Here is a 13,897-nt window from a genome sequence, read left to right as displayed (position 1 = left end):
ACTTTAAATTTGTCTTGCTTCTTCTTAGCCATCTTGTCTCCTAATTTCAATAACTGATACTGAGATTAGCCCAGGGAAATTTGTTGTCTTTAAGCTTTAATTATTATTGTTATTATTAAGACAGGGTTTCTGTGTGTATCCCTGGATAGATCCTCCAGTCTCTGCCTCTTGAGTGCTGGGATTAAAGGCATGCACCACCACCCCCTGACAAGTTTTATTATTTTTAATTATATGTGTGTGGTTATTTGCATATATATGCAGGTGCCCATGGAGACCAGAGGCAATTAATGGATCTGGAGTTAGAGACAGTTGTGAGCCATTCTATATGAGTGCTTGGACTTTCATGCACTCTTAACCATCGAACCATCTTTTTATCCCCTGTCTTCTTTATAAAAGATGTTTAAAAAGCCTTTTAGAAGGATATTTTATGTATTCATTTATTTAGAGCTCATGTATTTCAATATGTATACATATATATTGAAATAGATATATATTTCAAAATTGTATGACATTTGTTGGTTTATCCCTAGGTATGTAGTTTTGTTGTCTTTACAATAATCTAATTGATAAGTGTAGCATACAGGATTTGAATTTTATTATTTAATTTTGATTATTTTTAGATGAATTCTTGTGCTGTCTAGGATAATTTTCCAGTTCTTGAACCTACAGAGTCTTCCTAGCTCAGTCTTTCCACTCTGTCGAATTGTAGACTGGTGCTGCTGTGCAGTTCAGCCATTCATTTGTATGTGTGTGAATGTGTGTGCATGTGCTGTGTATGTTTGGAGTCAGAGGATAGCTTTCCAGAGTTGCCTTTTCTGCTTCCACCATTTGGGTCCTGGGGATTGTCAGGCTTGGAGGGAAGTGTCTTTACATGATGAGCCATCTAACCAGCCATTACTTATTTATTTCTGGGACTGGATTGTTCCATGTAGCCTGTAGACATTTACTGCTATACCTTTTTGTAAGTATGTATGTATGTGTGGAAGGATATATGGATTTGTATGTGTGAGTGTGTACATGTTTGTGTGTGAGTATGAGTGCTTATGTACATGGGTGGAGGCCAGAAGAAGGCATGGTGTATTTCTTCTATCACTCTTTGCCTGTACCTTTGAAGCAGGACTCTCTGCCCCCTTTGGAGCTGAGGTTGCAGCTTTGTGAGCATGCCTGGCTTCTTTGGTCCTTATGATTGTGAAGCAAGTATTCTTAATGCTGAGCCATCTCTCCAGCTACCACTTTATTCTTCTTCTTCAATCATGTTTTGTTTTTTATTGTCTCATGGTGTTTCCATATAGATTTTAGAAACAACTTGGCCATTTGTGGTCAGGAATATTGAGAATGTGGTTAGGGCAGTACACCTAACCTGTAGTTCAGTTTGAAGAGAATTGGGATCCTATATAATGCCAGCTCTTTCAAACCATGAGCACACCCCTTCCCTTTTGTGCTGAGGATAGAACCCAGGTCCTGTGCAGACTAGACAGGCCCTCTAGGATTAAGCCACATTTCCATCCCCGATTTAAAAAAAAATTTCGGTTTTAATTTGTCTAATAAGATTTTAGAGTTTCTGTGCTGACGTGTTATATATCTCAAAGTATTTCACATTTTTTTGGTATGGTTGTAAATCATGTCTTTTAAATTCTTGTTTTCTTATTAAATTTAAAAGTCATATTTATATGTATGTGTATTGGGTGGGTGTGTGGAAGTCAGAGTTTTTGGAATTCATCTCTCCTTTCACCATGTGGGTCCTGAGGATTGAACTCAGGTTTTCGAACTTGTCAACAAATGCCTTAACCCATTGAGCCTAAAATTTCATTTTCATTTCTAACTGTTGCCAGTGTGAGTAATTCAATTCAGTTCAGTTCATTTATCTCCTCTCTGTCTTCCCCTTGCTCCCTTTTGTAGTCACCCTGGACTACAGAGTTCTCCCACATGGGAGGGGGCTCTCTCTATCCATCCCTCCCCCCCTCCCTCCCCCCCCCCCCCCCCCCCTCTCTCTCTCTCTCTCTCTCAACAAGCTCTCTGATATAGACCACGTTACCCTAAGGCTGTTGTCTTCTGGTACAGTAGTCTTGTAGTACAGCATGGCTGTACCTCGTGCAGACAGCCAAACTTGGTGTTTGTGTAAGAGTCTCCCAGGTGGTGCTGGTTTTGAAGGCATTAAGGTCATGGAAAGAAGCTGATGCTTACTTGGCACAGTGAGAGGCCATTGGTGAATGTGTAGTATCTGTTGATGTTGAAGCCCTGGGATTGAATGGGTCATGGAGAGAAGTTAAGGCTTTGGTACACCATGCGGTGGGGTCAGTCCTGAAGAGAGCCTATGAGAGGTATTGGTGAAGGTGCAGCCAGGTTGCAGATACCTCCAGCATTTTAGAGAAGCCAGTACTGTGGATCAACTGACCATCAGGGACAACAGTGGGTATGAGATGGAGCCTGCCTGAGACTAGAAGACAAGCCCTTTGGAGCCCGAAGACCATGATTCTCGGAAGTCTGACCTGAACTTTATTTACACTAGTGGACTTTGGTTTGCTTTGGCTGGTTGTCACTGCGCCCTGATTTTTTCCTCTTGGAATAAGAAAGTATGTAACTTATTTTCTATTTTGCAGGAGTCTACAGTTAAGAAATTTAAAAGAGATTTTGGAGTCAGAGAGATTTTGGATATTTTAGAGAGACTATGAACATTTTAGAGACTTTGGAATTTTTAAATTTTAAATGTGTAGGCACCAAACTCTAGTGCACTCAATTTTATAAAAATTATACCACTAGGTTTAAATATACAGATTAACATCAATCCCATAGTAGTAGTTTTACTATTCCACTATCTCTAATATCATCTAATATCTCTAATACCATCTGAATAAAAAATAAACATAAGAGTTAATTGATATCACACATCAAATATACTTAACAGATATCTACAAAATATTCCACAAAAACTCCAAAGAATACACATTCTACTCAAGAATGAAATTTGTAGTTCTAAGTGCCTACATTTAAAAAAAATTAGAAATAGCATAAATAAATGGCTTAATATGACAACTAAAAATTTTGAAAAAACAAGAACAAACCATAACTAAACCTGGTTGATGGCAAGAAATAATAATGAGAACAGATATTAATGAAATAGAAACAAAGAAAAAAGCAAAGAGTCAGTGATTCTGAATTTGATCTTTTGAGAAGTAAAATCAACAGACCCTTGGCCCAACTAACCAAAATAACAGAGTATCCAAGTAACATAATCTGAAATGAGCAGGGAAACATTACATCAGACACCAAAACTTCAGAATTTTGTAATGTAATACTTTAAAAATCTCTAGTCCATTAAAGTTGGAAAACCTCAAAGAAGTGAATGAATTTCTAGACGCAGCCAATCTACCAAAATTAAACCAAGAATTAGTCAACAACCTCAGCAAATGAGGAGATTGAAATTGTAATTAAAAAGTCTATCAGATAAAAAAATAAAGTTCAGGACCAGATGGATTCCCAGCAGAATTCTACCAGACATTCAGAGAAGATTTGCAGTCAGTGTTCTGAAACTATTAAAAAAAGACAGAAACAGAAAGAGCATTCCCCAAACTCCTTCTCTAAAGCCATTTAAAAGTGAGAGACAGAGAGACAGACCAACCACCTGACCTTGAGACAGGCCCCAGAGGTAGAGACTTGGACGTGGGTAGTTGGTTAATCATTCCTGAACATGTTGGTGAGACGTTTTGAGAAAGTCAGAATCAGTGGTGAGAATATGGCAGCTCTGCTTTCACCTGTGAAAGGAGAATTTAATTTTTCTTCTGAAATTGAGCATGCCGTTTGCTGACTTAGACTTCTGAACTGCAGATTCTCTGCCCTTCAAGTTCTGGGATTGGCTCTAGTGTTCCAACACGGGAGACCTCTGACAGGCAATCCTTACGCAGGAGCTTCCCTGCTGCCAAAGCTCAACTGCCTCCTTTACCCAATCCTGCTGGTTTCTTATTACACCTTCCTCTCATGCTGTTACAACAAACCTGGGCCCCAAACTTTGACTTAGCAAATGCTTCCCAAAAACTAGATCTGAGGAGGTGGCTCAGGAGATGGCTCAATCAGTAAAGTACCTGTTGCGTAACCACAACTGCCTGAGTTTGGACCCAGAACTAACAGACAAGCTGGGTGTGATGGTGCACACCTGTAGCCAGTGCTTGCGAGGGGCTGCAAAGATAGGTGGGTACTAGGGGCTCACTGGCCAGGGACCACCTTGAACAAAGATTGCCTATCAGAGGTGTCTCATGTTAGATTGAAGTGCTTGGACCTTTAAACCTTCAAAAATTTGGGCTGTCCTGGTAAATGCGTGACCTGTGGTAGTGCAGTCCCTGAAAGACATACTGATGTGCACGGCTATAGCTGGCAGCAAGTCCTTCCTTGAACAGGGAATTTAGTTAGCATATCTTCCTGTGTTTCTTAAGAATGAGAAAATACTTCCTAGGTGTTGTCCACCTGACTTGTCTCATATCTTAGCATTAGATCACACGCTACAGCAAAGATTACCTTTTATAGCCATTGTCAGCTTTTCTGGGAAAGAGAATCCTGGATTTGGGGGCATCTGTTAGCATAGTGGCTAAATTTCTCTGCCCTCCTGTACATGTAGATAGGTGCTTGTCACTTGTGGCTAATGGTTATATATAGAATTTTCATGTTGGACTTAGGACAGGGTGTGCCCTTTGTTTTCTTTTCCTCTTTGTGCTGGGTAGAGTGGGTCTGTTTAATTCCGAGTTTTTAGGTAGAAGCCAAGTGTTGGGGTTGACAGAAGAAGGTTACAGAACATTCAAGTCACTGATAATTATGAGATTGCTTACGTGTTTTGGGGTGCGCAGTTTTGAATTTCATGTTTTAGCTCAGCCAATACTTTTTAGGTATTTTTTTTGTGCTAAGTGTATTAAAACTTAACCTTAAATGGGTATGTATTTCTGGTTATTGGCAAGGAGCCAAGTGGTGGTGGCGCACACCTTTGATTCCAGCATTTGGTAAGCCTAGAGTTCGAGGCCAGACTGGTCTACAGAGCAAGTTCCAGGACAGCCAGGGTTGCACAGAGAAACCTTATCTCAAAAAACAAACAACAGCAAGAACAACAAAATTTACTGGCAAGGAATACAAGGGAACCGGTTGTTTAGACTAACATTTTTGGGGTGTAGTAAGTGTTGACATAGTACATAGCTATCTGCATCATGCAAGTGCAATAGAAGAGAAAGGAAGGAACACTGAGGGAATTGGGAGATTGGTTTTTATCATGGTCTATACATAAGATCCTAACGAGTGGGCTGGGAATGTGTGGGTGTTGATTAGAAGTGATGGTTCAGTAGCTTGGTAGTCTCTGTGGGAGGAAGACTCACTGAACTAGCCTATGGGAGATAAGAGACAGTGTTCAGGGGAGGAAGCTTAGAATTTAAATCTTGTTGGTAGTACTGTTAATAATAATAGTAGGGTCAGAAGAATGGGTGGTTAAAATGGGGCAAAGGAAAAGATGGTAAGAGTAAGAAATGGAGAGACTATTAGGCAGGGTGACACTGACCTTTAAGCTCAGCAATAGGGAGGTAGAAGCCAGAGTTCAAGGCCACTCTCTGTCACTTAGCGAATTTGAGGCCAATCTGGACTACACAATGCCTTTCCTCAAAAACAAATTCCCCCAAAGGAGAGAAGCTGGGTTTAGGATAAATCCGTCAAGAAGTTAATGTAAATAAACATTTACATTACATGTGGATGGTCTGCTGATATCCTCAGTGTCTGAGGAAGGGTAGCTGCAATGTCAGCAGCTTACTTCCACAGTAAGGGGCACATCAAATGAAAGACACATTTTAAAGAGCCCGACAGCTGGTGCAAGAGGAGGAGAAAATGATCTTGGATGGAAATGAGGAAACATGGCATATTTATTGCATACTATTTTCTATGTAGCTAAAGATACTTGACACATAACAGAGAAAAGCAAACTCAGAATATATATTTTATAGAAAATAGACACATGAAAAGGTATTTGTTCTATAAAAGAGCAGTTAACCTTAACCTGGGAAAGAAGCTATCAAATTGGGCTTTGGTTAATGGATATAGTAGAATTTAATTTTGTTTTGTTTTCTGTATATGGATGTTCTGCTTGCATGTATATGTATGCACCATGTGTGTGCCTGGTGCCTGTGGAAGTCAGAGGAGGGTGTCAGTTCCTCTGGAACTGGAGTTACAGATGGTTGTGAGCTGCCATGTGGGTGCTGAGAATCAAACTCAGGTCCTCTGGAAGAGCAGCCAGTGTTCTCAACCACTGTGCCGGTCTCCTTGTGTAAAATTCTCATTAATTTACAAAGAAGAAAATGTAAATGATAAAAACACGAGAAGATACCCAGGCATTAGAATTAGTGGAGTCTAAACATTAAGGAGATTCCAGATATGTCTAACATGAGCAAGTTCTAAAAGTATGAAAATCCAGGAACTCTATCACGTTGGAGATAGAGGTTCTGATGCATGCTGCTATGGCAAGGTGGTAGGTGGCCAGTTACGGCAGAAGCAGGGGGTCTGGATGGTCTTCTGAGTGTTGTGCGCCACCATAATCTGCTGTCTTCTGTGTTTTTTACCTGTATTTTGCTTGGCCCTATGGTTATGTAGTTTTAGCTTTTCATCTAAGAGTTTAAAAACTTTGTAAAGTATTTATGACTTTTAAATTATTTATTTGTTTTTGAGGCATAGTCTCACCCTAGCTGAGACTGACCTGGAACTGTCCAGGTAGCTCAGGCTGGCGGTCCTCTTGCCACAGCCTTCTAAGTTTGTGGGTTGCAGGCATGAGCCCAGCACTCCTGGCTTTTGTGGGCATTTTTATGGTATGAAGGATAACTTTCTTTTCATAGCTAGAATTATTTAGGTATTCAGTTAGTGTTTACTTCTGTGACTTTGAATGTTTATATCCTTTTATATGTGTGGCAGTTACTTATTTGATCCAGTTTGAATATAACTCTCCAGTCATTCTTCTAGTGGTAATATGCACATTGTATAAATCTATTTATTTTGTGTTTATAACCAAGAAAGATAATGCTGTATGAATTTTTGACTGACATTTTTTATTTAAATTACAGACTAACTGGATCTTCTGGATTTGTAACAGATGGACCTGGGAATTATAAATATAAAACCAAGTGCACATGGCTCATTGAAGGACAGTAAGTAATAATGGCTGACTTTCTTTTAATTTATTTATTATAGAGCTCATTCTAACATAAAGTACTTAAGCATGTGTTACTGTTTGTTTCTTGAGACTGTAACTCAGGCTGACCTTGAATTTTGATATTGCTGCCTCAGCCTCCCATGTGCTAGATTTGTAGGTGTGAACCACCATGCTTTGGTGCTGAAATATCTTTCATTAATAGCCTTTCATTTGGCAAGTGGTTTTACTTTTTAAATTTTACTTTTTGGGGGCCAAAGAGATGGCTCAGTGGGTAAAGTGCTTGCTGAGCAAGTCTGGTGATGTGAGTTTAATTCCTGGGTCCCACAGTGGAAGGCTGGCTCCTGAAAGTTGTCCTCTGACCTCCTGAACATGACCTGAACATACACACATACACGCAAGTAATAAAATAAGAAATAAAAAAATTTCTTTTTTGGGTGCCAGGGACTGAACCTAGGACCTCACTAAGCAAGTGCTTTATTATTAAGTGGCCCTTTTTTTAGGTTTTTTAAGTTCCAATTTGACTTAATGTTACAATGAATTATATATACCAGAAGTTTACGTATTTTAATTCTATTAGCTTAAAAAATCAGTTAAAATCTTTTTAATGGTTTGTTTAAATCTTTATACAATAATGCTAATGTGTCATTTTTTTTCTGAGTATTGATTTTTATTACAGACAAAATGGTAAGTCAACCATCAGAATAACTACTGTTGCCTATTCCCTGGCCCTCTTGTCCTTCCAGTTGTCTGTCTCCTCTCTTGTCCCCCCGCCCCCCCCCCCCCCAAGGTTTCTCTATAGCTTTGGTGCCTGTCCTGGAACTCGCTCTGTAAACCAGGCTGGCCTCAAACTCACAGAGATCCGCCTGTCTCTGCCTCCCGAGTGCTGGGATTAAAGGGTGCGTCATCACCGTCCAGTTCTTTTCTCTTTCTTTGTACCTGTCATTTAAGGCAGCTTTGTCAAAGCATTATAGTCTCTGGACAAAACTTCAAAGATTCCAAATAATTATTGCTTATTTGTTGTGTCTCTGTACTTTTTACCATTTTAGATACTCAAACCAAGAAATATTGTTTGTTAGTTCATTTAAAAGCAACAATTATGACCTACTACATATCAGCAGAAATGCGTCATTTTATTTTTAATGAGACGGGATCACACTGATGAGCACTGCCTGGCATGATGCTCACTGTGTAGACCAGCTGACTTTGCGCTGTGACAGTCTTCCTGTCTCTGACTTCTGAATACTGGGATTATAAGTGTGTACTACCACACCCAGTTTCTTATGTGGTATTGGGATCAAACCCAGAGCTGAATGCATTCTAGGCAAGCTTTTACCACCTGAGCTAAGTCCCTGCCCCTAAATACATTTTTATTGAGGAAAAAGATTCCTTATATTTAAAGAAATTTTAAAAAGTAGCGTTGTTTTTAGATTTCACAAATCTCTTTCTGGTCAGAACAGATCTTTTTTTTGTTTTTAAATATGATATGTAAGCAAACTTACATATGAATGAGATAGTTCCAGATAGGAGGGAAAGTTAAATATTGGAGAGAAAAATTGATAAGTTTATCTATTTTGGAAAATTTCAGGGATTTTTGTTGAGATGCTGAGCATAGTAAAATACAAAGGTGGGGCTGTAAGGTTTGAGGTTATCATTGAAAGTTAGCAATTGTGGAGAGTGGGGATGTGGAGAGCAGGGAGAATGTCACTGATGCGGTTGCTGAAATTGTCAAAGCGCCGTGTGCAGTGATGAGGGAGACCAGGACTGGAACCAGTCTGCCTATTACTGTGACATTCTGCAAGACATCTTAGTTTTCTTTCGAGTCAGTCTAAGTCAGAGTTGGTAAACAGTTCCCTTAAGACAGGACTTTTTGGTACCGTGCCATGGAAAGGCAGAGACACCGGTAAATTTAGAAAATGTGTGTTATAAAGTGATGTGTTATGAAATCTTAAGTAAGATGAATAAGGAAAGAAATGTAAAAATTAAAGGACTTGTGTTGTTGAATGTTAAAAACAAGACTGTAAGCATTCTTATTAGGCCCATGAACTCTGAGCCAGTGCCTCTTTTGTTTAATGTCCTCTTAAACAAATACTAAATAGATCTCCAACAAATGTAGGAATGCTGTTTATATTTATATGTTTATATTATATATTATTATAAAATCTTTAAAAGTCTGTCTTAGTATCTAATGTTATGATTATTATAAATTACTTAATTATTTTCTAGGCCAAATAGAATAATGAGACTTCGTTTCAATCATTTTGCTACAGAATGTAGCTGGGACCATTTATATGTTTATGATGGGGATTCAATTTATGCACCTCTGATTGCTGCCTTTAGGTAAGCTTATCCATTATCTGATCTCTGAATTTAAATGTGTCTCCAGGATTGATTCCATACTGGATTTACTTTTATCATTCCATAACATTTATTGCATGGAGTAAGTATTAGTTCTGTCCCTGGCATGGTCTCTTCACTTATTATTTATGTACTGGGTCATTTTCTGTGTATGCTACAATGTCGCTGAGGTTAACCTTGAACCTCTTGTCTCCACCTCGCAAGTGCAACAAATACAGGTTTGCACCACCGTACTGGAATCGTTTCAGGTGGTAGATGGCTGGAGCAGCAGCTAAGAGCCCATATCTTGAATGGCAAGTAAGAGGCAGAGAATGGCATATTGGGGATGGCGGGAGGCTTTGAAACCTCAAGCTCAACCCCAGTGACACTCTTTCTCCAAGAAGGCCGCACCCATATAGCCACCAAGTGGGGACCATGTATTATGCCGAAACTTATTATGGGTGACATCTCCTTCAAACCACCAGAGGGACCCACCCTGAATATGGATTGGCTTATCATAGACTTGGGGCCAGGCTGAATTAAAGGGGAAATGGGAGAAAATGAGTAAAACTTCCCAAATGCTTACTGACTGCTGTGAGCTGAGGAACTTACCTGCTATACCCTCCCGTGTGATGATGGGCTGAAATTCCTGAAACCAAAATAAATCTGTTTCTCTTAAGTTTTGTTATTGCTTATTTTTCGAGGCAGGATTTCATGTAACCTCAGCTGTACTTAAACTCAATGCAGCCAGTGATTACCTTGAATCTACCTCCTGAGTGCTAGGATTGTAGGCATGTGCGTCCAGGCCTGTTGGCCCTTAGACTGTTTTTCTCAGGTGTTTGGTCATAGTGATAAGCCTGGCTGATGCACTAGAAAATGTACACAGTACAGTTGGTGAGGTCGGCTTATGCTTCAGATGCATTCGAGATCCCGTGTTAGCTTGGGACAGCTATGCTGAGTTTCTGGTTTATGAGGAAAATCCCTTTAGTACTGTGATTTTTCAAAACTGGTTCCAGGGCTAGAGAGAGGGCTCAGTTGGCAAAGCATGAAGACTCCTGAACCCGGTAGTACCTGCCAGTGTCCTCAGCATTTGGAGGGAGGAGGTGAACAAGCAGTTCCTGAATTGACTAACTTCAGACTTGAGACTCCCTGTCTCAAAAAAATAAAAAAATGGAGCTGGAGAGATGGCTCAGTGGTTGAGAGTGCTGACTGCCCAACCTTATAAATGCGCAGCCCTTCATTGTTTCGAGAGAGTTTACTACTAATAGAATATCCTCAATCCAAAAATCTGAAATGCCCCCAAATCCGTAGCTTTTTGTGTGTTTACATGATGCCACAAATGGAAGATGTTGCACTATGAAACCTTATTTCTTAAAATTATTAAAGATACTGTATAAAATTACTTTTAGACTATGTGTATGAGGAATACGATATATAAATTTTTTGTTTAGACTTAGAAATATCCCAAAGGTATTTTATTCTGTGTATATACATACTCCCAAATATGAAAACTCTGAAATTTGCAACATGTCTGCTCTAACACTTTTAAATAAAGGATATTCATCTTCTGTTCATGAAACCAGTGAAAACACAATGAGAGATTGTATTGGTTTGCTTTCTCTTGCTGTGATTTACAGAAGAAAGAGTTTATTCAGGCTTATGGCTCCAGAGGAAAAGTCCTTCCTGGCAGGGAGGCATGGCAGTAAGCAGCAAGTATGGCAGCTGGAGCTTACGGGCTTTATCATAAGCACAGAGCAGAGTGCTAGCTGGAATACGTGAGGCTTTTTACGCCAAAGCCTGCCCTACTTGATGGGCCTTACCTCCTAACTGTTTCCAACAGCGCCACCAAACCAGGGACCAAGTGTTCAATGCCTGACACTGTGGGTGACATTTCTTATTTAAACCACCAGTATGGCTAATAGTTTCACCTAAATGTTGATCAAAAGTCACTTCACCTCTTTCCAGTCCTCCCCTTTCTTTCCAAAGCAGCACTTTCTGTCCATTTCCTATGTTGATGCTTGCACTGAGTTACCTCTGAATGGTATTGTGTGTATATACACCCTTGTATGGTACTCTGTAATAGGCTTGTTTCTCTGAATTCCATGAGGACAAAGACATTGTCTTGTTCATTGTTGTATTCCTGGTACCTAGAACAATGCCTCAAGTGTGTTAAATATTTAGTAGTTTTTAAAAAATTGGATTTTTATTTTACAAATGTTTTGTTTGCATGTATACATGTATGTGCACCACATTATTGCTTTGTTCCTGCAGAGGCCAAGAAGAGGGCAAATTCTCTAGAATTGGAGTTACAGGCAGTAGATGCTGGGAACGGAACCCAGGTGCTCTGCAAGTGCTCCTAACCAATGAGCCTTCTCTCCAGCCCAAGCACTTAGTGTTTATTAACTGATGCACAGTAGAAAGTGTGCCCTTGTGTACTGTCAGAATCTTAGCGTTCCTGTTTTATCTCAGACTAAAATTTTAGTGAGGACTGGAGAAGTGGCTCAGTTGTTAAATTGCTTATCACAGGAACATGAAGATCTGAATTTAGCTCTCATAAAAACCAGGTGTGGTTTGTGAGCATGTTGATTGCAGTGTTGAGGAGGCAGAAACAAGAGAATTCCAGGGGCTGGTTGACCAGCCAGTCTAGCCAATCAGTGAGCTCAGTAAGATCCTACCTCAAAAAATGAGGTGAGCCATCTGGTGGCACATGCCTGTAATTCCAGCGCTCAAGAGGCAGGGCAGGTGACTCTTTGAGAATTCCTGCCATCCTGGTTTGCCTTGTGAGTTTCAGGCCAGCCAGCACCACAAAGCAAAACTCTGTCTCTAAAAGAAAAAAGTGGGGAGTGATTGAAGATACCTGATAGTGACTTCTGGCTTCTACATGCATACTCAGATGTAATCCCCCCAACAGGCACAGACAACATGCATACACACGTGTTCACACACAAATTAAATGAAAAGCCCCATCCTCTTCTCATGTTCACTCCCTGTTTATGTAGTCTTCCAGTCACTTTTATGTGCATTCGCCTAAGTTCACATGAATATGCAGGTACACTAGGCCCGTTGTCTGCTGTGTGCCTCCCTGCTCTACCTGTATATTGTCTTCACAAGCCTCTTGTTATTCCTGCAGACCTAGGTTTGTATTGACTCATTTAATCAGCGCCTATGAATGGCCAGTTAGGTGATTCTTTTAACCTGTTGTCATATAAATAGTGCTATAGTAAGATTCATTGTTTTTCTGTGAATATGAGAAAGTATCTCTTTTACAAAGAGAATTTCTAGGCCAGTCAGTGAGATTTTAAGATGGTCATAGCCCTGAAATAGGAATTTACCTGGTGTAACCTTCAGAAAAGTGAGGGTACTAAGGGTTGAGTGAGTGAAAGGGAGAGGGTAATAGGGGATAAATTGTTTATTCATTGGGTAGAGTTGTATATGTGGAGCATATTACATGGCATTTGGTGTTGATTGATTGGTGGCAGTGATTGTAGTGAATTGATACTGGGGCAAAAAAGGTAGGAGCAAGTAAACGTGAAAAATAATTAACCTTGGAAGTATATTATTTATGAAAATAGCAATACCAACATCTTCCTTGCTGTTGGTAATGTGAGATGGGTGTGGATACTTTCATTCTGTATTGAGATTTCAAGTTATCATACATATTTACTTGGAACTCACTATGTAGACCATGCTAGTCTCAAACTCACAGAGATCTCTGTAGCTGCCTCCTGAGTACGGGAGTTAAAGGCATGTGCTACCATTCCCAGCCTTCAAGTTAACATATAGCTTTTAGAAAACAAGTTGGTATGGTTTTATGGGCCAAATATCTTAAAAATGGTAGTTTCTGATTCAGTAATTCTTTACTTCACGTGAATTTACTGGCACCCACCAAATACTTTGAATATTATTTACTGGGCTCTTACTAACATCCCAGGGAGAGCTTTTTAGAGCCTTCAGAGATAGAAATGCTTCTTGTGTATTGTTTGTAAAGTGGGACATAAAATGTATGTTACCAGTTGAGCAAAGAACATGCATCTGAAAGGTAATAGTATAAGGATTATAGATTCAGTTCACTTTTCTATTTATATTTTTATATAAACCATTTATAAAATATACTTACTGAGACATAAAACTTTTATAAATGGTTTATATAAAAATATAAATAGAAAAGTGATACATATTACTATGTATCTAGTATTTATTTACGTGTATAGTAAGTAATATGTATGATAGTAAGTGTATCATACGTAATATGATACATATTACTAAATAAACATATAAAATACTTTCTCTTTCAACAGTACATATTTGGTAATTATCAGTTCATATTTTGTTATTTATGTGATTGTAGAGTCTTGCTTGAGAGTATCATAAAAAGTTTTATAACGACAACAAAAAACCCAA

General features: G+C 39.2%; 1 protein-coding gene across 2 annotated transcripts in view; it reads left to right on the top strand.

Annotated features, from left to right (window-relative positions):
* Positions 1 to 13,897, top strand: part of Atrn (attractin) — a 151,521-nt gene that overhangs the window by 15,795 nt on the left and 121,829 nt on the right. For both annotated transcript variants that reach the window (XM_041670850.1, XM_041670851.1), the window contains exons 2-3: positions 7,074 to 7,157; positions 9,386 to 9,499. In XM_041670850.1, coding sequence (XP_041526784.1) covers positions 7,074 to 7,157; positions 9,386 to 9,499 — 198 coding nt within the window. The remainder of the gene's footprint in view (positions 1 to 7,073; positions 7,158 to 9,385; positions 9,500 to 13,897) is intronic.

The sequence above is a fragment of the Microtus oregoni genome, unplaced genomic scaffold (assembly GCF_018167655.1).
Source record: "Microtus oregoni isolate MIOR12 unplaced genomic scaffold, Mior012 000020F_ref0000438, whole genome shotgun sequence".
Classification (NCBI taxonomy): Eukaryota; Metazoa; Chordata; class Mammalia; order Rodentia; family Cricetidae; genus Microtus; species Microtus oregoni.
The sequence above is the reverse complement of the archived record's forward strand: the minus strand, read 5'-3'. Positions and strand labels throughout refer to the sequence as shown.